This window comes from Sarcophilus harrisii, chromosome 2 (assembly GCF_902635505.1).
Source record: "Sarcophilus harrisii chromosome 2, mSarHar1.11, whole genome shotgun sequence".
NCBI classification, from domain to species: Eukaryota; Metazoa; Chordata; class Mammalia; order Dasyuromorphia; family Dasyuridae; genus Sarcophilus; species Sarcophilus harrisii.
In genome coordinates, this window is record NC_045427.1 from 628,389,160 (window position 1) to 628,412,726 (window position 23,567).

General features: G+C 36.1%; 1 protein-coding gene across 1 annotated transcript; it reads left to right on the plus strand.

Annotated features, from left to right (window-relative positions):
* The first annotated feature begins 3,439 nt into the window (after window positions 1-3,439).
* Window positions 3,440-23,500, plus strand: LOC100928062 (cytochrome P450 2C23-like). Its single transcript, XM_003754911.3, has 9 exons — window positions 3,440-3,660; window positions 11,259-11,421; window positions 11,698-11,847; window positions 12,181-12,341; window positions 16,280-16,456; window positions 19,585-19,726; window positions 20,830-21,014; window positions 22,585-22,726; window positions 23,172-23,500. The coding sequence occupies exons 1-9, from the start codon at window positions 3,484-3,486 to the stop codon at window positions 23,351-23,353; spliced, it is 1,479 nt and encodes a 492-aa protein (XP_003754959.1). The 5' UTR covers window positions 3,440-3,483; the 3' UTR covers window positions 23,354-23,500.
* Window positions 23,501-23,567: the final 67 nt, after the last annotated feature.

Sequence of the window (23,567 nt, forward strand, 5' to 3'; positions counted from 1 at the left end):
TCACCCCCGCCCCTGGTCTGCTCAGGACGCTAGCCTCTCCCTGCCTGCGCTGGTCTGTTTCTGACCCCTCAGGACAAACCTTTCCTGACAATCTTCCAGATTGACTTCAGCAGGTAAGTTGTATGCTTCTGATCTTCATGAAGTTAAGCAGTGAAGAGCTATTTCTGAGGCTGGATAAAATACTTGGTTATGAGGGGAATGAGAGGAGCTTAGAAAGTCACATGTGCCTTCTCCGCCATCTTGGCTCCGCCCTTATTCAGAATTGTCATTTTAAAAAAATATTGACTCAACCTACGCATGAGCATTTCATACTTTTCAATTGTTCAGATCTGAGTTTATTTGGTGGAAAGTGTTTTATAATTGTGTTGTTATAATTCCTAGCTTGTCTTGTCAGATAGATTCCCAAGTATTTTATCTTATCTATAATTATTTTAAATGAAACTTTCGCTTCTATCTCTTGTTGCTATACTTTGTTGGTAATATATAGAAATGCTTATGATTTGTGTGATTTACTTTTGTTTTTACAACTTTGTTGGTTGTTAATTTGTATTTGTGCATGTTAATTTTGTAGGTTTGTGAAGAATGGATTGAAAGCATGGATGCAGGGAGAATTGATGAAAAAGAATTGTCATTGTCCATATGAAAAGTGATGAGGATTTGAATTATGAAATCTGTGGCATATGAATGGAGAGAAGTAAGAGATAAGTATTACTGCCAGGATGGAGTGGGAGGTGGAGAGAGAAAATATTTGCTCTCTCCTGGTTTCCCTTTCCCCACTAAGGAGTTATTTGGACAGTTCAACTCCAAATGTTGCCTGTTCAGCACTTCCAAAGCAATCTTTTTTCTGGGAAAAGTTTACCTTTTTTTTTTTTTTTTTTGACTTTTAAAAAGGAATTGATTGCTTCTGTTGGCTATTTGCCTTTTGCCATAATTTGTCATTTTGTTTGCTGGGTAGTTTTTTTTATTATAGCTTTTTATTTACAAAATATATGCATGGGTAATTTTACAGCATTGACAATTGCCAAACCTTTTGTTCCAATTTTTCCCCTCTTTACCCCCACTCCCTCCCCCAGATGGCAGGTTGACCAATAGGTGTTAAATATGTTAAAGTATAAATTAAATACAAGATAAGCATACATATCCAAACAGTTATTTTGCTGTACAAAAAGAATCGGATTTTGAAATAGTGTACAATTAGCCTGTGAAGGAAATCCAAAATACAGATGGACAAAAATAGAGGGATTGGGAATTCTATGTAGTGGTTCATAGTCATCTCTCAGAGTTCTTTTGCTGGCTGTAGCTGGTTCAGTTCATTACTACTCCATTGGAACTGATTTGGTTCATCTCATTGCTGAGGATGGCCACGTCCACCAGAATTGATCATCATATAGTATTGTTGTTGAAGTATATAATCTCCTGGTCCTGCTCATTTCACTCACTATCAGTTCATGTAAGTCTCTCCAGGCCTTTTTGAAATCATCCTGTTTGTCATTTCTTACAGAACAATAATATTCCATAACATTCATATACCATAATTTATTCAGCCATTCTCCAATTGATGGGCATCCACTCAGTTTCCAGTTTTTGGTCACTACAAAGAAAAGTTTAACCTTTAAAAATATGATTTGGAATGATACTCACAACATCCGTAATAAGGTACTATTATTATCCTCATTTTCCAGTTGAAGAAATGGAGGCAGAGATTAAGTGATTTGTCCAGGTTCAGAATGTGTAGAACCCACCATTATTGGTGGGTAGAGCCAAGATGGCATTTCTGCTATTATTCTCAAGTCACATGACAACCATTTGGTTCAGTTTCCACATCTATAAAATGGAGATAATAATAGCGCCTTATTTATTCAGGTTATTGTGAAGATTAAATGGGATAATACTTATAAAGCTTTTAGCACAGTTCCTGGGACCTACAAAATGTTATGTAAATGTTACTATTATTATTATTATTACATATACCCAGGACTCCGTGATTGTATCAATTATGAAACTCCCTCTAACAATGGAAAAGATAAGTAAGTCATATCTTTGCAGGATAGGCAGTTCTTATGTAAGCAATACAAAAATCCTTCACAGGTATATAATACATATAATCTCTCATACTTTTAAGTTTAATCTGAACTAATAACATTTCTTCCATCATTTTTAATTCTAGAAATAAAACAAAATATCAAGCCTCAATTTGTGGTATTTTTCAGATGTCCCAGGGGTCAATGTAGAATTTAACAACCAGATTTCTTGAGATAGATTGAGTTGGCTCTAGCATGCCCATGGGCAAGAATCTTATTTCTTAATTTTTAAAAAATCTTCTTTCTGAAACACTCAAAATCTGTTCCAACAGATCAAGAAGATTTGGTAGAATAGCACCTTTAGACACACTTTGCAAGTGATAGACTTTCTGTGAATGGAAGAAAGGATGATAAGTAAATGGTGACTAGCTGAGACTCTACACAAATGCATTCAGTCTTTCTTGAAGTGCTCTCCATGTGCTGACCATTGATGGCATATTATGTTATCTTTGGAACCTTAAATATGGCAAATCAAACACGGGGTAAAGCATACATTCAAAGGAGATGATCAGAGTCTTGCACCTGACATGAAAACAGGAGTTAAAATGAACAGAGAAATGTGTTCTATATCAATCCAAGGGGGAAGACCAAAAAGAATAAGAGTATTTATGGTTACAGGCTCAATCTAAGATTTGTTGTTATTCTCTAAGTTAGAATGGGGTCAAGTCTGAGGTCTGAGGTCTGAGAGAGACATAGATTATTTATACTCTGCTTGAGTTGTCATTAGTACACGATGATATATACCAAAGACGGTCAGAGAATGAGTGTTATCAGGGGCTCATCCTTGCATAGAAAAACCACTAATCTGAAAGATCATTAACAACAAGGATTAAAGCTCAGAAGAAATTTGGGGATGTAAAAATGTTGACACTTATTTTGTTGCCCCCTTCTTTCTCAGGAAGAATGTTATTCAAGGTATAGAAAGAACTATCAAGGTTAAGAAGTCAATTAAGCTTAATATAGTTTAGGAGATAAGAAAATAGTACCTAATCTTTTTAATGTGAGGTCAAGCCTGCAGCATCTTAGTATCTGGACTCCACAACCAACTCCTTTCAAGCTGGATTTGGATATTAGCTCTCTTCTTAGCTCAACACACCTCTATAGGCCAACTAAAATTTGATTATTAACAGCTCTGACTCTTCCCGGCCCCAATTTTCCCTATTCAATTTAGAGCCAAATTAGAGTCAAGAAGATACTCCAAAGTGACAAATCTGTAGACATTTTCTTAATCATTTTTTGCTTGCTTGTCTAATGAAAAACCAATTTGTTTGTCTCCAAGGACTAGCAAGTTATGGACTGGACATTCCCTTGTTCCCACCCCTTGTTTTTTTAAATCAATGATTAAGCAAGTCTGACAATTGATCTACTACCTCTGAGAGCTGTAGAACCATCTCTCAGGGCAATGGATTCTTCGGGATTGACCACTACTGTCCTCCTGGCTTTTGTCTTTTTCCTGATCTTATCTGTATGGATCCAAGGAACCAAAAGGGGAAGGCTCCCACCAGGTCCCACTCCTTTTCCCTTTATTGGCAACATCCTGCAAATAAATTTGAAGAACATGCTTGCATCATTCTTGCAGGTAAAGGACTGGGCTTGGGGTTTGAATCCTAGCTGCTTGGCTTGTGGGGGATTCTCAAAGGCTTCAAATGAATAATTTAATGAGGACTGATGGTGATTTATAATTCTAAGTCATGTGTGATAATTTAAGGACTCTATGAGTGATATCTCTATTAGTAATAATGTCAAGCATAGATTGTTTTGTCAAAAGTTTGGTAGCAACAGAAGAAATTCAACAATATGACCAAATATTTACTGTGTGTAATGTATCACATTCAGCTCTGGGGATATAAAGACAAAAAGAGATTATTCAATTAATGAAAACTTTTGTAGTATCTACTGTGTGCCAGGGATTGTGCCAGACATGAGAAAAATCTATGGGGAATAAAACAATTTCTCCCTAAAGGGAAATAGTTCCTCTCCTCCAGAAGCTTATGTTCTATCAAAGGGATACAACAAATTCATAGACAAATAAGTAGAAAGTAATTAGATGACTGAGAAAACACTTGTAATTGGAGCACCCCAAAAAAGTTTTAAGTAGGAGAGAACACCTGATCTGGATCTTGAAGAAAGTAACAGATTCTGATTGGAAGAGAGAATAGGAGTGAAGTCCAGGAATGGGAAACAGTCTGGGTACATACAAAGAAATGGGAGATAATATAGCTAACAGGGCAGCAATGTAATTTTTAGGATGAAGCAATGTAATGTAAAATTAATCTTCACAGGTTGGAGTCAGCTCTGGAGGCATTTAACTGCCAAGCTAGACAGGCCACTAGGGAGCTCCTGTAGACTTTTGAGTAGAGGAATGAAGTGGTCAGAATTATGCTATGGGAATATTAAGTTGCCGATTATTCACTTCAAAGAAAAATATTAGAAGCAGGGTATTGAATTTGGAGGCTTTTGAAAGAATTGATAAAGATATAATTTATTAAGTAGCTACTATGTTCTCAGTATTGTGGAGATAACACAGAGTAAGGGATTTCAATTGTATGTCATTTGGAAAGGCCTTGGGTTTCCAAGGGTAAATTAACAAAACAGATGCTAATATAGTACATTTTATGCCAATTCCACCAATAAAAATCATGTCTTTTCTGAAACCAAGCCATTGGAAGTACACTGGATTTCTTTGTCAGATTTTTCTTAGGTAGTCTTCAGTAGTTCTGGCTTCAACACTTAGAGAAGTTGCCAGAGAGTTGCTTTCAGGACTGATACTGGAGAAGGCTGGGAAAGCTGGGATGGAAGTGGAAACAATGATCTGCAGGGCTGGGCTGCTACTCCTAGGAATTTTGGGCTTACTTTCTGCTAGGATTAATTATTTAGTAACTGGTAGAGGTGGTGGGGAGGAAGATGGGTCGTTTCTCTACAAGGATTATTCCTCATTTTAAGGATGACTTTTTGGCTTGGGCTGAAGCAACCTCAGTGGTCTATTGGCAGGAGTCATTGACACGAAAAGATCAGTCACAAAGACTTGTGGGTAACAGTTCTCTATCAATTCCAAAGGAACTTAATGGTGGTTTGATTTGTCTTTCATGTTCCATGTTCTCTTTCCCTGTTATTGGGTTAATTAGTTCGAATACTGTCTCACAAGTTTATTATAGTAGTTTAAGCAAAGTTGGTAAGGGTGAAGGTCTTAATTAGGCCAGTTAGGAAGCAAAATGGAATAAATATGGAAGACATGAAGATAGAATCTACCAGACTTGAGCATATCTAACTCTAAGCACATGCAAAATATAGGTAAGAATGAAAAGTCAAATATAAATCCATAGCTATACGTCAGAGTTGATGGAGGTATGTTCAAGAGAAATCCACCTCTTGGGGACCCATACGAGTAATAGATAACTTTGGAGAAAGGGATAGTTTTAGGAGAAAATCAATGAGCTGTATTATGGACTTTGCAATGTCAATAGGACATCCAAGTTGAGAAATCCTTTCTAAGCAGTTGGCTACGTGGAGTAGAAAAGTAATAAAGTCTAGTCATATGAATATGGGAATTTTCTGCACAGAAATGATCATTAAAACCATGAACATTGAAAAACCCTAGTTAGAGAGTACAATAGCAGATCATGGAGTCTCCAAGAGAGTGGAGAAAAAAGAGAGTCCATAAAAGAACCTTAGTGGGCAACAGATGTAAGATGATCCAGCACTGAGGATTGAGAATAAGGAACAAGACATGTAGTAGAAGAACCAGAAGGGATCAGTATTATGGAAACCAAGAAAAGAAATGTCTCAAGAATTTTTTTTAATTGCTCAAATTCTTAGCTATTTTTCTCTTCATTTGGAGAAGAGGGATGGAGAAAGGGAAATTTTTACTTTGTTTTATTATTTCTTCACATATGATGAAACCAGCCATTAGCTTCAAGGCTTTCCAAAGCCAGATTTCGAAAGAAGAAAAAAATAAAGTTTGTAAAATAAAGACCAATTAGTTTTTGTCTCGATTCCTAGAAAATTTTGAGAACAGATCAGGAAAGAGATATTTGGTGAATTTCAAGAAATGGATATTATAATTACAAAGAATCATTATGTCTTCATCAAGAAGAGCTGTCAGGTTAAGTTCATGTCCTTTTTTGAATGAGATATGGAAGTGATAGATGATCAAAAGTCTTGGATTTAAACTTATTTGCAAAGAAAGCTACACACACTGGGAATATGCCATGTAGTAAAGAATGGGCCAAAAAGTAGAGTATATTTTTACAAAAAATGATATCATGAGTGTTAAGCTCAGAGTGATTTGAAGCTGGGTAATGACATTAAAAACTATTAAGAGAGTTGTTTTTTAATCTATTCTGGGGATGTGGGACTATGGGATAGAACACTTGCATGGGGTGGATGGGACAATAATGAGAACAACAGAGAGGGGGCAAATCTGATCATTTCAAATTTGAGTATAGTCTTCTCTATCAAGAAAAATGACCCATGCCCTGAAAGTGATAGGAAAAAACAACTAATTGAGAGATGATGCTCAAAAGAAGGAAGTAGAAAGAAAACAATTTACCTACTATTTAAATTCACACAATTGTTTTCAATGTAAAGAAATCCATTTTTTTCCCTCTTCCTCAAACTCCCACCTTCCTGTAGCGAACATGCAGACAAGAAAAAAAATCCCCACATTAACCATGTCTGAAGAAGTGTCTCCACCTGAACCCTGAGTCTATTTCATTTCTTTTAGGATGTGAATAGCATGTTTCATCATAAAACCCTAGGATGCTATCATGATTCTCAAGTTTTTCCAAGTTATTTATTTTTTAAAATGTTTTTTATTGCATAAGTTGTTCTTGATTTGGTCACTTGCTTCTACATCAGTTCATCCACATTTTCAAGTGTTTTTTCTGAGATTTTTCCTTTTTTCGTTCCTTATAGTGTAGTAAATTCCAATGTATTCATATACCATTATTGCTGCAATAAAATAGTCTATGTTTTCACCCAAATCACACCACTATCCAAATTTAGGCAATAAAACCCACAAAGTTTATGGGGGAAACAGGGTTAAGGTTTTGATATCTTTACCAAAGATATATATGACTTATGACAGAGAAAAACCTACTAAAAATGGTTAGCAGAGTTTTTTAAATGGTAAATAAAGAAATACATAGATACTATTCTGATTTTAGTGTATGGGGATATAAATATATCTTTACTTTCTCTTTCTTTTATCTTTGTGTTGTTTAATTTTTGATCTTTGTAGTGTTTATTGCTTGAGCAAATGATATGTAAAGTTTAATAACTTTTGCGGCATAGTTTCAAATTTCTTTCCAAAATTGTCTATTCCATCAATAATACATAAATGTCCCTTCTTCCCTCCATAGGCCCTTTTGTATGTGCATTGTCCTTTTTTATCAACTTTGTGAGTCTAATGGAAAATTTCAGAGATACTTTAATTTGTATTCCTCTGATTATTAATTATTTGGAACACATTTTAAATATGGCTATTGATAGTCTGGATTTCTTCCTCCAAGAATAACTTTATTTACAATATGTCTTTGCTCCAAAATCACCCATGAAATGGTAATATACCAAATGTACTCTCATTTAAAGGACTTATTGAGCCAAATTACACCAGCAGTTTCACTGATGTACTTTGATATTTCTCACCACAAGAGTATTGATCATACATTTCTACCTCCCTCAATTGCTATACTTTGCCTAAAAATCTTCCTAGAGAAATCTTTCTTCAAAACTTTTGTAGAGGCAGATAGATGGCATAGTGAATGGAGCATGACCCTCAGGTCAGGAGGACCTGAGTCCAGCCTCAATCATTTAACACTTAATTAACTCTGTGACCCTAGGCAAGTCACTCAACCTCAATTGCCTCACAAAAAAGCTTTTGCTCCTTGGATGAATGTTTAATTGGATTTCTAAACCAATCAATCAGTCAAAAAGCATTGAGTAGTTACCTACTACAGGTTACACACTATCCAACATTCTGATAATGCAAACACAAATAAAATAGTCTCTGCCCTTATGAAACTTTCATTCAATTGTAGCAGGTAAAATGTACACACATAAGTAAAAGAATTTGTCCCTTTGGTTGTTTTGCTGTTTGAAATGGGTCAAAACACCTATGAAATATTAATCTAGTATGTATGCTTACCTAGGGGAAAGTTGGTCTCAATGCCTTGTTTCCCATTGCTTTATTTGTACCAAAAGGAGAACTTTGCAATTAATACTTGAGAAAATGTGGGACCAAGAACTGTTTTATGATTATTTGACAAATGTACATTACAAAATTATTGCTTAGCCTGTAAACATGAGAATATACTAAATTGCTCATTAATAACCCATATTATACTGAGTTCTTTAAATGAAAAGATCTGTTTCTGAACTAGTAAAGTTGGTCTGGGAAAGGAACTCAGATTCTAGGGAAAAAATGACTTCATCTCTCTGCATTGACACCTGGTGCTTGAAAGAGTTTGGTTGATAAGAGAGAAGCTCTATATACCTCTCTATAGTTATATATGTTAGCACAAATACAGAAAACCCTTGGACTCCAGACATGGAAGAACTGAAAAAGCTTCCGTAAATTCCCAGATAAGGATCTGAAAGGTCCTCCTCACTGCCTCTGGTCAGCCCATGATTGAAGTGGCCCAGTAACAGAAATCCACTCAACTTAGTCCAGCAGATATGCACCTGACCAGCAGTGGGATGGGGCACTTAACAATGAGTTAGTCTTATGGCAGAAACTAGGTGCTGACCCACATTTAACATCGTATACCAAGATAAAGTCAAAATGGGTTCATGACCCAGCCATAAAGAATGAGATTATAAATAAATTGGAAGAGCATAGGATAGTTTACCTCTCAGATCTGTGGAAGAGGAAGGAATTTATGACCAAAGAAGAACTAGAGATCACTATTGACTACAAAATAGAAAATTTTGATTATATCAAATAAAAAAGTTTTTGTACAAACAAAACTAATGCAGGCAAGATTAGAAGGGAAACAATAAACTGGGAAAACATTTTTACAGTCAAAGGTTCTGATAAAGGCCTCGTTTCCAAAATATATAGAGAACTGACTCTAATTTATAAGAAATCAAGCCATTCTCCAATTGATAAATGGTCAAAGGATATGAACAGACAATTCTCAGACAAAGAAATTGAAACTATTTCTAGCCATATGATAATATGCTCCAAATCATTATTAATCAGAGAAATGCAAATTAAGACAACTCTGAGATACCACTACACGCCTGTCAGATTGGCTAGAATGACAGGGAAAGGTAACACGGAATGTTGGAGGGGATGTGGGAAAACAGGGACACTGATATATTGTTGGTGGAATTGTGAACACATCCAGCCATTCTGGAGAGCAATTTGGAACTATGCCCAAAAAGTTATCAAACTGTGCATACCCTTTGATCCAGCAGTGTTTCTACTGGGCTTATACCCCAAAGAGATACTAAATAAGGGAAAGGGACCTGTATGTGCCAAAAATGTTTGTGGCAGCCCTGTTTGTAGTGGCTAGAAGCTGGAAAATGAATGGATGCCCGTCAGTTGGAGAATGGTTGGGTAAATTGTGGTATATGAATGTTATGGAATATTATTATTCTGTAAGAAATGAGCAGCAGGATGAATACAGAGAGGATTGGTGAGACTTACATGAACTGATGCTGAGCGAAATGAGCAGAACCAGGAGATCATTATATACCTCAACAACGATACTGTATGAGGATGTATTCTGATGGAAGTGGATTTCTTCGACAAAGAGAAGATCTAACTCAGTTTCAATTGATCAAGGATGAACAGAAGCAGCTACACCCAAAGAAATAACACTAGGAAATGAATGTAAACTGCTTGCATTTTTGTTTTTCTTCCCAGGTTATTTATACCTTCTGAATCCAATTCTTCCTGTGCAACAAGAGAAGTGTTCGGTTCTGCACACATATATTGTATCTAAGATATACTGTAACCTCTTTAATATGTATAGGACTGCTTGCCATCTGGGGGAGGGGGTGGATGGAGGGAGGGGAAAAATCAGAAAAGAAGTGAGTGCAAGGGATAATGTTGTAAAAAATTACCCTGGCATGGGTTCTGTCAGTAAAAAGTTACTAAAAAAACAATGAATTAGTCTTATAGTAAATAGTCCAGGAGATTTTTCTGAGAAGCTCAGCTTATAAATAGATCCATTTTCACTTGTAAACCTTTGTGAGGGTAGACCCCACACAATTGCAGAAATGTGAGTTATCCTAAGCAATATAACCACATATAACTCTACGTATGTGCTTGACTACAATGGTACAATAATTTTGTACTCATAGAACTTTAGCAATTACCTCTTTGAGAACCCAAATTTCTAGTGTAGGGAAGTAAGACAAGTGGGAATGAGTATGCATGGTGATAATGAGAGCATAGAAAGAGAAGATGACCCAAGACAGAACTATGGGGAAAACTCACAGTTCAATGTGGATTATGATCAAGTAAAACAGATTTGTAAGGACCAATAAGACAGGTAAAAGGAAAAGAGAGACAGAGGCAGAGGAAGAAAGAGATATAGAGAGGAATAGAGAGTGATATGAGGGACCCAGAGAGAAGAGAGTAAATGGAAGAATGTAGCCAACAATGTTAAATGCTGTAAAAAGGTCCAGAAGAATGTGAATTGAGATAAGACCATCATATTTGGCCATCTAGAGACTATTAATAACTTTGGAGTGGTTCATTGGAGTTGCCCAGTTGGAGTTACTCAAGAAATACTGCAAGTATTTGAGAGAAGACAGGCAATAAGAGCAATAGTCTTTGTTAGGAGATCCCAGTCCCCTCTGAATTCTGTGTGGCTTTTTCATGTTCTCCTATAAATTTTTCCTGAATCAACCCACCAACATTGACCTCAGACTCGCTTTATAATATCTTTACACTAGATAGGTACCAATGAAGGATTCTTTATCTGGGAAAAATACTGTGTTTTAAAATGACAGGGATTCCCAAAGAGAAAACTAAAAGGAATGAGAACATTACTTTGTTATCCAACAGCCTATGCTTTTGTATACACAAAATTCATTAAAAACATCTGGTCTCATGCACACATGTAGACGTGCATATGACATATTATGAAGCAATTGTAGGTATAAATTCCAACTTTCTAAAGTTTCTCACTGAACTTCATTTTATTCTTTACATTCTTTTCATAGCTGGCTGAAAAATATGGCCCCATCTATACTATTTATATTGGAACTAAGCGTATAGTGGTGCTATATGGGTATACCATGGTCAAGGAAGCTCTAATTGATCAAGGAGATGTTTTTATGGAGAGAGGAGATATGCCAATATTTGAAGATTTATTCAAAGGATTAGGTAAGTTTAATTTACTCAGAAGAGTCACAGAAAAGCAAAATGTATGGCATTGAATATCCAATAGAATGTATCCTTCTATAGCATGGTTACTGGTCTCATTTTTATTGTTCTGTTCCCAGCACCTAGAATAAGTAATAAGAAAATGTGGTAAGTCCTTCATATCTACCATGTTGTATTGCATTTTGTTCTGAATTGAACAAAATAAAATTTGGCTAATGAACTAAACTAGAAATGTCTTCCTCAAATACCTCTGGTGCCCTACTCTCTTTTTTCTAGGAGTTATTTTCAGTCATGGAGAGAGGTGGAGAGAACTCCGCAGATTTTCTCTCATGACCCTGAGGAACTTTGGAATGGGGAAGAGAAGCATCGAAGAGAGAATTCAAGAAGAAGCCCAATGTCTGGTAGAAGAGCTCAGGAAAACAAAGGGTTGGCTTTCAGTTCAGTTCTTTCCTCCCGTGCATGTTCGGTCCAATTGTTCACCCATCACCCATTTAAATGTTACTTGCTTTGGGAATCTTTCTAAAAGTCTCTTCCTTGGTCCACTGAACAGTGGGCCAGAGAATTCCCTTCTTTTTTATTGCACTTGGGTATTATAAGCTTATCTAGTCTCCTTTTAAGCAATAAAATAATCACTAACTTTAAAGGAACTAAACACCATATCCTAGTAAGGACAGAAAAGATGTCCAGACTCTACCTGATTGGCAACATTTTTATTAAAGCTGCTCTTTTCCTCCTTTTGGTGATTTTTCTCCACATTAGGTCAGCCCACCGATCCCACCTTCATCCTTGGCTGTGCCCCATGCAATGTGATCTGTTCTATCCTCTTCCATGATCGATTCAAATACGATGATGAGAAATTTCTATATCTGATGAAATTGTTAAATGAAAACTTTCATCGGTTCAACAAACCATGGGCACAGGTAAGATAATAGATCTCTTCATATTCTGGGTTTTTTTGCTGAATTTCAGCAACATGATCATTATACCATAAGCTCTCATTTCTTAGCAAGATTCTCAACACCCACAAATACACACATACACACACATTTGTATACCATGCACTCCAGGACAATAACACCATGCAATATTTTTGATACTCAAATAAGATGCTAGCTAGCTAGGCATTTAAACTAGTTTTTAGTTATATGAAAATTTTAATTAAAGAGAGAAATGTCTGATTAGGGGCCTGGACTATCCCAAGTAGGAGAGTGTTCATAGATGTATCAAAGTAAGATAATTAGCAACAAGGAACCTGCCCAGACAATTTTGGAGGAATTAAGGAGGACCACTGGTCCAACCTAAGGGATCAAGTCAACTAGACCAAAAGGTTAAACTGATCTTGGGGGTGATTTTGGCTTAGTTCTACAATGGATGGACATGTGTCTTTTTCACAGTTATCAAAGCCCTCATTCTTTTAAGTCAGAACTAAGGATCCTCATGCAGCCAAAAAATAAGTTTTCTTTTCCTTTGCCCATGCTCTGTTTTACTTAAAGTCTAGAATACATAGTATAGCTAAGCCCTTCACTGGTAGAATGAAAGCATTTTGAGGACAACTGCTTCATTGTTATCTCTGTCACCATATGCTAAATGGCCTTGGCTTCCCCTTTATCTGCTGAATATCCTCCACACATTAAAGTCCAACTCAAATACCACCTGCTTCATGAAGCCTACTCTGTTCTTTGCAATCAGAAATAATCATGCTCTAAGAGCTCCCATGGGATTTTTATATGTATCCTTCTGATACACCAATCATGTATTATTTATTTAAGAGTTATCTATGTGTGTTATTCCTTATTCCTCTTCTAGAGTGTCAATTTATGTGAGCAGGATTTTATCTTGCATAATTAATGGATAAATGGATTAGTAATTGATTAGCACAAATTCATTTAGTTGAACTTGTAGTGAGAAACCTCATTAGACTGATTCTCTCCCCTCAACACATACGAAATAGTAAAGACATTCCCTGGCTTCTTTTAGAAGTCTTTGCACAGGGGTAAGTGCTTCCAGATCGTTTGACAGTCCAGAATCATGTTCATGTCAGGACTAAGCACAAAGGGAAACCTTTAGCAAAGGAAATGTATCAATTACTGCTTAACTCAAAGCTGACTCTTGAGTTAGTAACTTCAGGAAAGTCACTAGATATAAAATAAATTCATACAAATCATTAACACTTCTGTATGCTCTCAACAAAAGTAAACAGGTAGAGGTAGAAAAAGAAATTCTATTAAAAAGCATAAGATAGAAAAAATACTTAGAAATCTACTTACCTACATGCATATAGAAACTTTTTCAATAAAACAACTCCAGTATTATCTTGTGTGGAAACAAAGACTGACCTAAATAATAAAAGGAATCTTAGTTGCTCATTGTTTAGATGAAATAATATGATAAAATGATATATTACCTCAATTTATTTATTTATATATTGCCCTACCACTTCAAGGTTTACTTAATAATACTAGAAAAAATGACAAAATTTATCTGAAGGACAAAATATCAAGAACTTCAAGGAAAAATCATGAGAAAAATGGAGGAAGAAATGAGCCTAGTAGCACCAGATTTCAAAATGGTTTGTTTTTAGTTTAAAAATAGAGAAATACATCAGTGAAGAAGCCTGGGAAGAAGGTATAAACTTATGTAGAGTGAAATGAGTAAAAATTAGGAGATAATTTTATCTAAAGTCAATCTTCCTTGTAAGCAAAAAAACAAAAATACTTTAAAAGACTTAATTACTCTTATCAGTGCAATGCCCAATACTGATTACGGAAGATCTATGATGAAATATGTTCTTCTTTTCCTGACAGAGAGGTGCCAGATTGAGTATGCAGAATGAATCATCCATTTATAGACATAGACAATATGGGGATTTTGTTTTTCTGGACTATTTATATTTGTTACAGTAGTTTTGAAAATTTTCAATTAAAGGGACATAGAGAGATGCTATTTATTAACTGAAAAACAGAAGAAAATGCAAGGAAGTCAATTTTACACTTTCTGCTCTAAAGAGAATCTTTTTTTTTCTCTCTCAGTTCAAGTGTTGAGCTTCCTTGATGATCAGAGCGGTCCTTTTTCTGACATCTCTGATTAATTGTTCTCCCTCCCCCCTTATCCTTATCACCACTCACAGTAGAACTTGGTAGCACTGTGTCATACCAACATCTCCTCTCTGGAAGAGAAAGAAGCACTATTTTCTATCCAAATTTCAGTCAGAGAAATTAGATTGTTTTTCTCCAAACTTCATTGAGGCCAATGGATTCTGCCTTCCCTAGTTTTGTTGTATATAATCCTGAAATTTGCTCTGTCTACTTAGGCTAAGATATTGTGTCTACTGATGGCAGCTAGAAACTCCCCATCTTTCATAACTAACACCAGATCTTTCCTGAATAGATGCCTTTAAAATCCACTCTGCCAGTTTAGAGTACTTTAAAAGTTGTCACAAAAAATAGACCCAAATGGCTTTATTAAAAATGTGGAAAATTCCTGACCACCTTTCAAATGTCCCAAAATGCATTTAAACAAAAAACAAATAACAGATTTTGAAGGGACTGTGACAAAACCAGCACATTGACAGCTCTTGGTCTATCTGTGAATAGGTTCAGATAATCTGGAAAGCAATTTATATTTATTTCTTCGAAATAAACAAATTATGTATATCCTCTGAACTAACAATACCACTACATAGCCTGTGTCCAAAAAGAATCTTCAAAAAAGAAGAGGGGCAGCTACGTGGCACAGTAGATAGAGCACCAGCTCTCAAGTCAGGAGGACCTGAGTTAAAATCTGCCCTCAGACACTTAACACTTCCTGGCTGGGTGACCCTGGGCAAGTCACTTAACCCCAATTGCCTCAGCAAAATTAAAGAAGAAGAAAAATATGAACAGTTGAAAACTGTAGGTAAAATACTTAAAGCATATCTTTTTTTTTTTGGCTGTAAATCACTAGAAACTAAGGGACCTTTCAGCTGTTGGGAGGTGTAGCTAAACAAATTGTGGAATATGAATGTGATAAAATTTTACTATGTTGTAAAAAATTAGACCTAGAGAGATTTTATAAATAGATGCCAAGTAAAGTGGGCAACCAGGTAGCACAGTAGATAAAGTGCTAGTCAGGAAGACTCATTTTCCTGAGTTCAAATTTGGCCTTAGACACATATTAATTGTATGACCTTGGAAAAGTCACTTAACCCTGTTGACTCTGTAAAATGGACTTGAAGAGTAAATAACAAACAATTCAGTATCTTTGCCAGGAAAATGTCAGATGGGTCAGAAAAAGTCAGACATGACTGAAATAACTAAAGAATGACAACAAAGTAAGCAGACTCAATTTTTATAATAACAAAAACACCAGAAACACAAATACCCATGCAAAACTAAAGAACTCTCAGTACAAGGACCCACAAAGTTTCCAGAGGAAGCATGATGAATCATCCTTCCTCCCTCAGTATAGAGAAGAGAAAGATTCAAGATGTAGAATATGGCACAAATTTTTGCCTGTTGCCAACATGGGGATTTGTTTTACTTGACACTCTCTCATATCTGTATCTATATCTATATCTTTATCTATTTCTATATTTATATCTACATCTATATCTATCTATATCTACACACACACACACACGCACACACACACACACACACACACACACACACATATATATATATATATATATATATATATGTTCCAGGGATTTTGTTTTTTTCCCTAATCTGCAGTGAAGATTAGAGAGAAATATATATTGTTAATGAAAAATTTAATGCAATACCTTTGAATAAAATATAATGGTTTATAATTAGAGATTTGAAGTTGTTTTTCATGACAATAAACTCGTGTCTTTGGTTTGGGATTTGGGGGTTTGTAGCTCTACAACTTTCTACCAGCATTCAGAATTTACCTCCCTGGAGAACATAAAATAATTTTTAAAGGTGGTGAGGAAGTTAGAAAATTCATTTTGGAAAGAGTGAAGGAACATCAAAAGACACTGGACCCCAACAACCCTCGAGACTACATTGACTGCTACCTCTCTAAAATGCACCAGGTAGGATCCATGGGGTAAACAGCGTGTTTATTGAGTAAGGCTAATATTTCACGCATTCTTAGAGTCTACTCTCTGTGACATCAGAGAGAGTCTCAAGGTATTCATGTCCCCTAAGCATGCCACTGGCTTTCTAGTACCTGGGCTTTGTTTGGTCTGACCCTGTCCCTTACTTCAACTTTGTATGAGAAATGAGATTGGATTAATTCTGCTTTGTTGGGTGATGAACTGCTGATCTGGGCTTTCCTGTTTGGAGAAGGATGGTATTTTGAGAATGATGATAGCAATCAATTACTAAACATTTACCATGCACCTACTATGTGCCAGCCACTTTGCTAAATCCCAAAAGCCCGGAAAGAATAAAAAGAGATCCTGTCATCAAGGAGCTTACAATTTAATGGGGGGAGGGTGACATCTAAACAAATTTATACAAAGTTAAGCTTGAAACAGAACAGAAATGGGATGCAGAACAAGAGTTAGAATAAAAAAAACCCTTGAGTTTAAAGCCAATTTTATACTCTTTGCTGTATCCTGGGCAAGTCATATAATATCACTGTCTATCTCACTTTCATGATTTGTAAAAATAAGGATAATATTGAGAATAATAGTTATTGAGGATAACATTTATCTCCCAGGGTAGTTATCAAGATGAAATATTATGTTTCTAAAACAAGTTGTTAATGTTATGTAATGTTTCAAAACATTACATAAATATTAACTATTGTTATACATGTTAACTATAACTAGTTTCCATAAAAGCACTTCATATTAAGATTAATTAATTTCAGGAAGAGGGCAGCTTGAATTTTGCCCCACAGAAAACTGAAAAAGATACAGAAGCTTCCCAGAATCCCACAATCCAATTTAGAAAACAAATAAAGCACTCATAATATTCCATACTCTCCCTTGGTCATGAAAATTTACTCTGAATTGCCAGCAGGATATCAGTCCAACATACCAGTTAATCATTAACTACCTTTCAATCTTACATAGTGCCACTCAGACTGACAAAGAAAGCAGGTTGGTCTGGATTATATACTGAACCTGAAGTTAAAAAAAAACAAAACTTTTGTTCAAATCTGGAATCAGACTCTTTAGAGAACTCTAACTCTGAACAAGTTTTTTAAACTTTGTCTGCCTCCATTTATTCAACTGTAAAATGGGTGTAATACTAACATCTGGCCCTATGGTCACTGTAAAGATCAAAGACATAATATTTGTAAGTTGCTTAGAATCTAGTAGATATTTGATGAATGCTTATGTCCTTCCTTCCTTTATAGATTAACCCAAATGGATTAAAGAATAACTAGAAGGATAAGTATGACAATGACAATTCTCTCCTGATAATTCTTCAGCATCAAGACACTCAATCCATTTTTCAAAAATATGCAAAGTTGACAAAACAATGGTCCCATGATCAGGAAATTTCAGGGCTCCTAAAACAAAACACAAACTCATCTGTTTGACATTTAAAACCCTTCAAAGTCTGGCTCCAGCCTCCCTTTCTAGGCTGGTTACACTTTCTTCCTTCTCATACCCTCTATACTATAGGTAAACTGGCCTGATTGATGTCCTCTTTACACAATATTCCATTTTTTTTTGCCTCTTTGGTTTTATGCAGTCTAGGCCCCAGGCCTGGAATGCTCTTGTTCCTTTTCCTCAATTCTTAGCAGCCCTAATATCCTCCCATATTTAACTGTTACCTCCTTCAAGAAGCCTTTCCTTATTCCTCCTGTTGTTGGTATTCCACTCCCAAATCACTGTGTATATATTTTGTATTGATTCCATATGTACTTATGTTTAACTGTGTTGAATTCCTTCAGTAGAATGTAAACTCTTAGAAGGTAGAGAATGTTTTATTTATCCTATGCTTTTATATCACCACTACCTAGCACTTTGCTTGGCTCCTTCTCCTCCTCTTCCTCCTCCTCCTCCTCCTCCTCCTCCTCCTCCTCCTCCTCCTCCTCCTCCTCCTCTTCCTTCTCCTCCTTCTTTTCCTCCTCCTGTATCTTTCTTTCTTCCTTTCTTTAGTATAGATAGCTTCATTTCTATTTCTGGTAACATGTTATTAAATCTTTCCCCATTTGGACCATTTAACTATCCAACCTTTTCCATTTTCTCCTGTGTGGTCTTGAAAAAAATCACCTCATTTCTTTACACCTCAATTTCCTTTTTTTTTTTTTTTTTTTTTGTAAAATGAGTATGTTGGGTCAAGTGATCTCCAAGGTTCTTCCAAGCTGTAAATCCTATTATGTAGAAATTGTATATTTCATAGAAATTCACATTTTTGTGAGTTACAAGGAACCTCAGCAGCCACTTAATTTTAAAGGCTATTATACAAAGGAATTAGAATTCTTTTGCCTCTTTACTTCCAGAAGATAGAACTCATAATAGTGGTTTGAAATTACAGAGACACATTTCTTTTCCACCTGAAGGGATAATGTTCAAAATTGCTATGAAATTTTAAATTAAGTGATAAATTCTCAACCTATGGGACTATTCCAACTTAGGATGGATGATCGCTTAAGTGAGATTTTGAAAAGAAAAATTTTGATCAGTCACAGGTTGACTATAAAATTTGAAATTCTATATTCTCAACTACAAAAGTTTTCTCTCAATTCTCCAGTCTGAAAACCTGAAATTTCTTGTTGCTGTCCTGCTTTGTGGTGAAAATATCAGTTTAAGGATCACTTCCCAGATTATCATGGTTTTAAATGAATTACTTGTTCAAATCCCCACCATATAATATGTATCATAGAAAAGAAAGTATCCAACTCTAAGGATTGGATCCTTTCTATTTCTAAGGATTTCTAAGGAAATTAAGTGTCTTTCCTCTGGACACATACATTTTAGCTGAGACTTAAATTTAATCCAGGTCTTCACGATTCAAAATCTAGGGCTCTATCCACTACATCATATTGTTGATTGGGGAAAAGGTTGCCTGGAAAGGGCAAGACTATAGTTAGGCAGTGGAAGCCTAAGGGCCATTAGGAAGGTTCTATTCTCTTGGGGTAGGGAATGAAGTAAGGGGAGGGTTCCTAGGGCAAACACTTTGTACTTCATAGGGTTGCTATAAGTTTTGCTGATGTTCTCATTACTTCATCTATTTGCACCTCTTTTTTTTTTTTTAGGAAAAAGATAATCCTAAATCTGAATTTCACTTAGAGAATCTAACAGTGACTGGAGCAAACTTATTTTCTGCTGGAACAGAGACAACCAGCAACACTCTAAGATATGGTCTGTTGCTCATTCTGAAACATCCTGAGGTCCAAGGTAAAGTACAAGAATTGCCATGCTGTAGCTAAACCCTGTACCTTAGACAGTAGTTGGCCACTTTTTTAGGTTTGCATGACTACCACACAGAGCAGCAATAAGTCAGATAGAAGCATATTTTAAAAAAACACTTGGTAAGACCTGATAGTTATTTAAGTATGTGAAGTTCATCATGGGAAATTCAATTCTCTTTAGTAGACATGTATGAAGTTCTTGCTCTGAACCCTCGGTTCTATGCTTAGGACACAAAGACTCAAATTAAACACTGTATTTCCACAAACGGGTTTACAGTTTACCATGGTTAAACTATGAATTATGGAGAGAAGTCAGAAATTGAGAAATGGAGGGTTCATTTAAGGAAAGACTTGGCAACTATGAAAGTCCTTTCACTTGTCCTGTAGGTCATGTCATGAGCTTTCCCTTATTGGAGGTTCTCATGCAAAGGCTGGGTGACCCTTTGACATTCCATAAAGGATTCCTGTCCAAGGATGGATTGCCCTTGGTATAAATGGGTCATTTTGATTGCTGAGATTCTATTTCTCAGGAGCTTTCCGAGATAGGACCTGAGACTGTTTAAATCAATATGATAATATCATCATCAGTACTATTAAATTCAAATGAAGATATCTACTTTCTTTGAGAATAATAGTTGTTATCAAGATAAAGGACATAAGGTCTGCAAATCTCTTGACAAATTATTTTCTTTGATGCCCCAAGGGAGATTCAAATAATATCTTCATTTTACAAATCATAAAATAATAGCATTAGTGGTGTGGAAAACATTAGAAGACACATAATTTATGATTGCCATTTTTCAGATGAGAAAAATGACGCTTAGAAAGGCTTAATGACTTGGCTAAATTGGCACAGATGATGCATAAAGAGGAATATAAACAATTATTCTGACTCCTATCAACTGAGAAACAGAGAATTATTCATTGCTATTGTTAAAGTCTTTGCGTCCTTGACTGAGTAGAAAGAGGACACTGAGTCCATCTGAGAATCATCTTAGATCACATCATTAGGCAAATGCTCCACACAGCCTCTGTTGGGCATTTACAGGAGACCAGGTTGAGTGACTATTCCTATTTTTATTCCTACAGCAAAAATTTATGAGGAAATTGATCGTGTGATTGGAAATCGAGTTCCTTCCATCAAAGACAGACTGGATATGCCCTATATGGATGCTGTGGTGCATGAAATACAAAGATTCATTGACCTCGTACCTCTCAATGTGCCCCATGCATTAACCCAGGACACAGAATTCCGACAATATTTCCTCCCCAAGGTCAGTAATCATGGGGGAATGGAATCTAGTCCTGGAAGAGATCTCAAATATCTCAATGATCTCATTTTAGACATGGAAAAATCAAGTCCTATTATCATGATTTCATGTGAGGTTCTCCGTAAAGCAATCTTCCTTATTATACAGCCAACTTGGCTGCAGTGCTGAATGAAGAATGAGAGAAAAGTATATATTTATCTTGGTTCTCCCTGCTTCACCTTCACCACAGATACCCTTGGTGTTATATTCACCTCTAAAAATGTAATATTTTGTGGAAGCAGATTTCCTGGGGGGCTTCTGGAGGCACCTTTTGTTTCATTTCAGTAATCCCCCCAAATGCAGCCAGGAGTTAAAGTCCAAATACTTTATTTATCTCCTTCAAAGTCTTGTCTCTTTTCCTGGGATCTGGTTAGCTTTCTTAGAGGCCCATCTCTCTCCTTGGTTCCGAGAGCTCCTGCCACTAGTCCTTTGCCTCTGCCAGCTTCTGCCTCTAGTTCCTCCAAATGTCTCCAGATCCAAAGGTTTGTGCTTGAGCCTCCAGCCACAACAAAGGTAGATGATGGAATGAATCTGTCTCAGCCTCAGAAATCTTCTAATGGTCTTGTCCTTTCTGGCCCTGAGAGCTCCTCCTTATATGTTCCACACTGAGTATATACCAATCATTATATCACTAGGAAAGCATTATTTGTTGCAGGATTACATCAATGCTACTGTTTCCTCAATTCCACTGACTTAGCACCTTGTAAGAATCCTAACTCTTGGGGGCAAAGTACAGGTCAAATGAGAGAGTAAGAATACTGAAGTGAACATGTTTTTATTTTGTTTCCTCTTACAGTAGACTAAGGTGGTTGTGTAAATAGTATTATCTGTCCCACTGTGTAGATGGAAACACTGAGAATCAGGTCCGATGACTTGTCTAAGATCATTTAAAAGTGTTGGAGCTGACATTAGAATCTAGGTTTTTAGAATTCAAAACATTACTTTCCAGAATTACTTAAAAAAAAGATTGAATTAAATTGAATTTCGCTGAAGTTTCCTAGCATTGAATCAGCAGAATTATTCTCTTTCAAAGAAAGAAAGAAGAATTCCTTCTAATTTTACATTTAATATACTCCACTGAGTGCATTGCTCAGGTCCAGCTATCAATGCTTCAGGAAGAATCTACTATGTAAGAATTGCTGGGCCTAGTGCTTTTGACATGAGACAAGAACAGAAGAGTATTTGACTATTGAGGCCCTTGGCTTCTCCTAGAGGGAGCAAAACTTGGCACAGAAAAAGCCCACACAAAATATTTCTTTCTTTCAAACCCAAGTTGTGATTTGATTGGTAGAGGAGCTTCCCGATGAAAAAATTCCTCAGTAGGAATCCTGCTCTGCCTCAAGAGACTTTAAACACTGCCAGGGATTGTGACAATTCCCATGTCCTGCCCAGTAAAAGGGCAGTGTTTTTTACACAAAGGAGTGTGTACATTGTCCTAGAGCCATTTGGGGAGACACTGAAGTTTCTTGGGACTAGCTTAGCAAAGATATTCATGATGACAACTGACCCTTGCCTGGAATTTTTTTCCCTCTAGGGCACAACTATCTTCCCATTGCTGTCCCCAATCTTGTGGGATAGCAAAGAGTTTCCCAACCCTGGCCAGTTTGACCCCCAGCACTTCCTGGATGAGAATGGGAAATTCAAGAAAAGTGACTACTTCGTGCCCTTTTCCATTGGTAAAAAAGAACTCTTTCTATATCTAACTCTCATTCTATTGGGAGAATCCTGTTCCTCTTCCCTCTCTCCTTTGGCTAAGCCTCTTCCTTCTTCTGAAGACACACCACTGTGGCATATAAAACACTTTCCTTTCTAGTATTCTCATCAGACTCCTCAATAGATGAGCTGAGCCTCCTTATTTTAGTGGAACTATGCCTAGATTGTATCCATTGTAAAATTACTGTGGGAAGAATAATATGAAGAAGGAATTCCTTCCTGTTCCCTAATGATCATCATTTCCTGAAATACAACTCACAAAAATAGTTCTCACTATTTCTGCCCATGAACATCCTTCTCTTTGAATTTTTTATTCATTATTGTCTTGGTCCAATGAGTCTGTTTCACTTTGGCTGATACTGTGATATTCCATGAAGATTTCTAAGCACAATTTTTGTTTCTTTCCAGGAAAACGGTCTTGTCTTGGAGAAGGCCTGGCAAGGATGGAGTTGTTTTTGTTCTTTACCACAATTCTACAGAACTTCACTCTCAAATTAGTTGGAGATCCAAATGAAATTAACATCAAGACCAATTTTTCTGGGTTCAACAATATTACACCACATTACCAACTATGCTTTCTTCCTCGCTAAAGAAAGAGATAAAGTTGAATTAGAAAAGTTAATCGGCTAATTTTATCTTCTGCACTCAATACTCTCATGTTTTTGATTGGAATCTTTTTTTGGGGAAATAAAATTTCCCACCTTTTGATTAAAATTACTTCTAATTTTCAAAGACAAGACAGTTCTGCATGGTATTTTGTATGTCATTATATGAGGGGCTGCATTATACACATTCATGTACGAC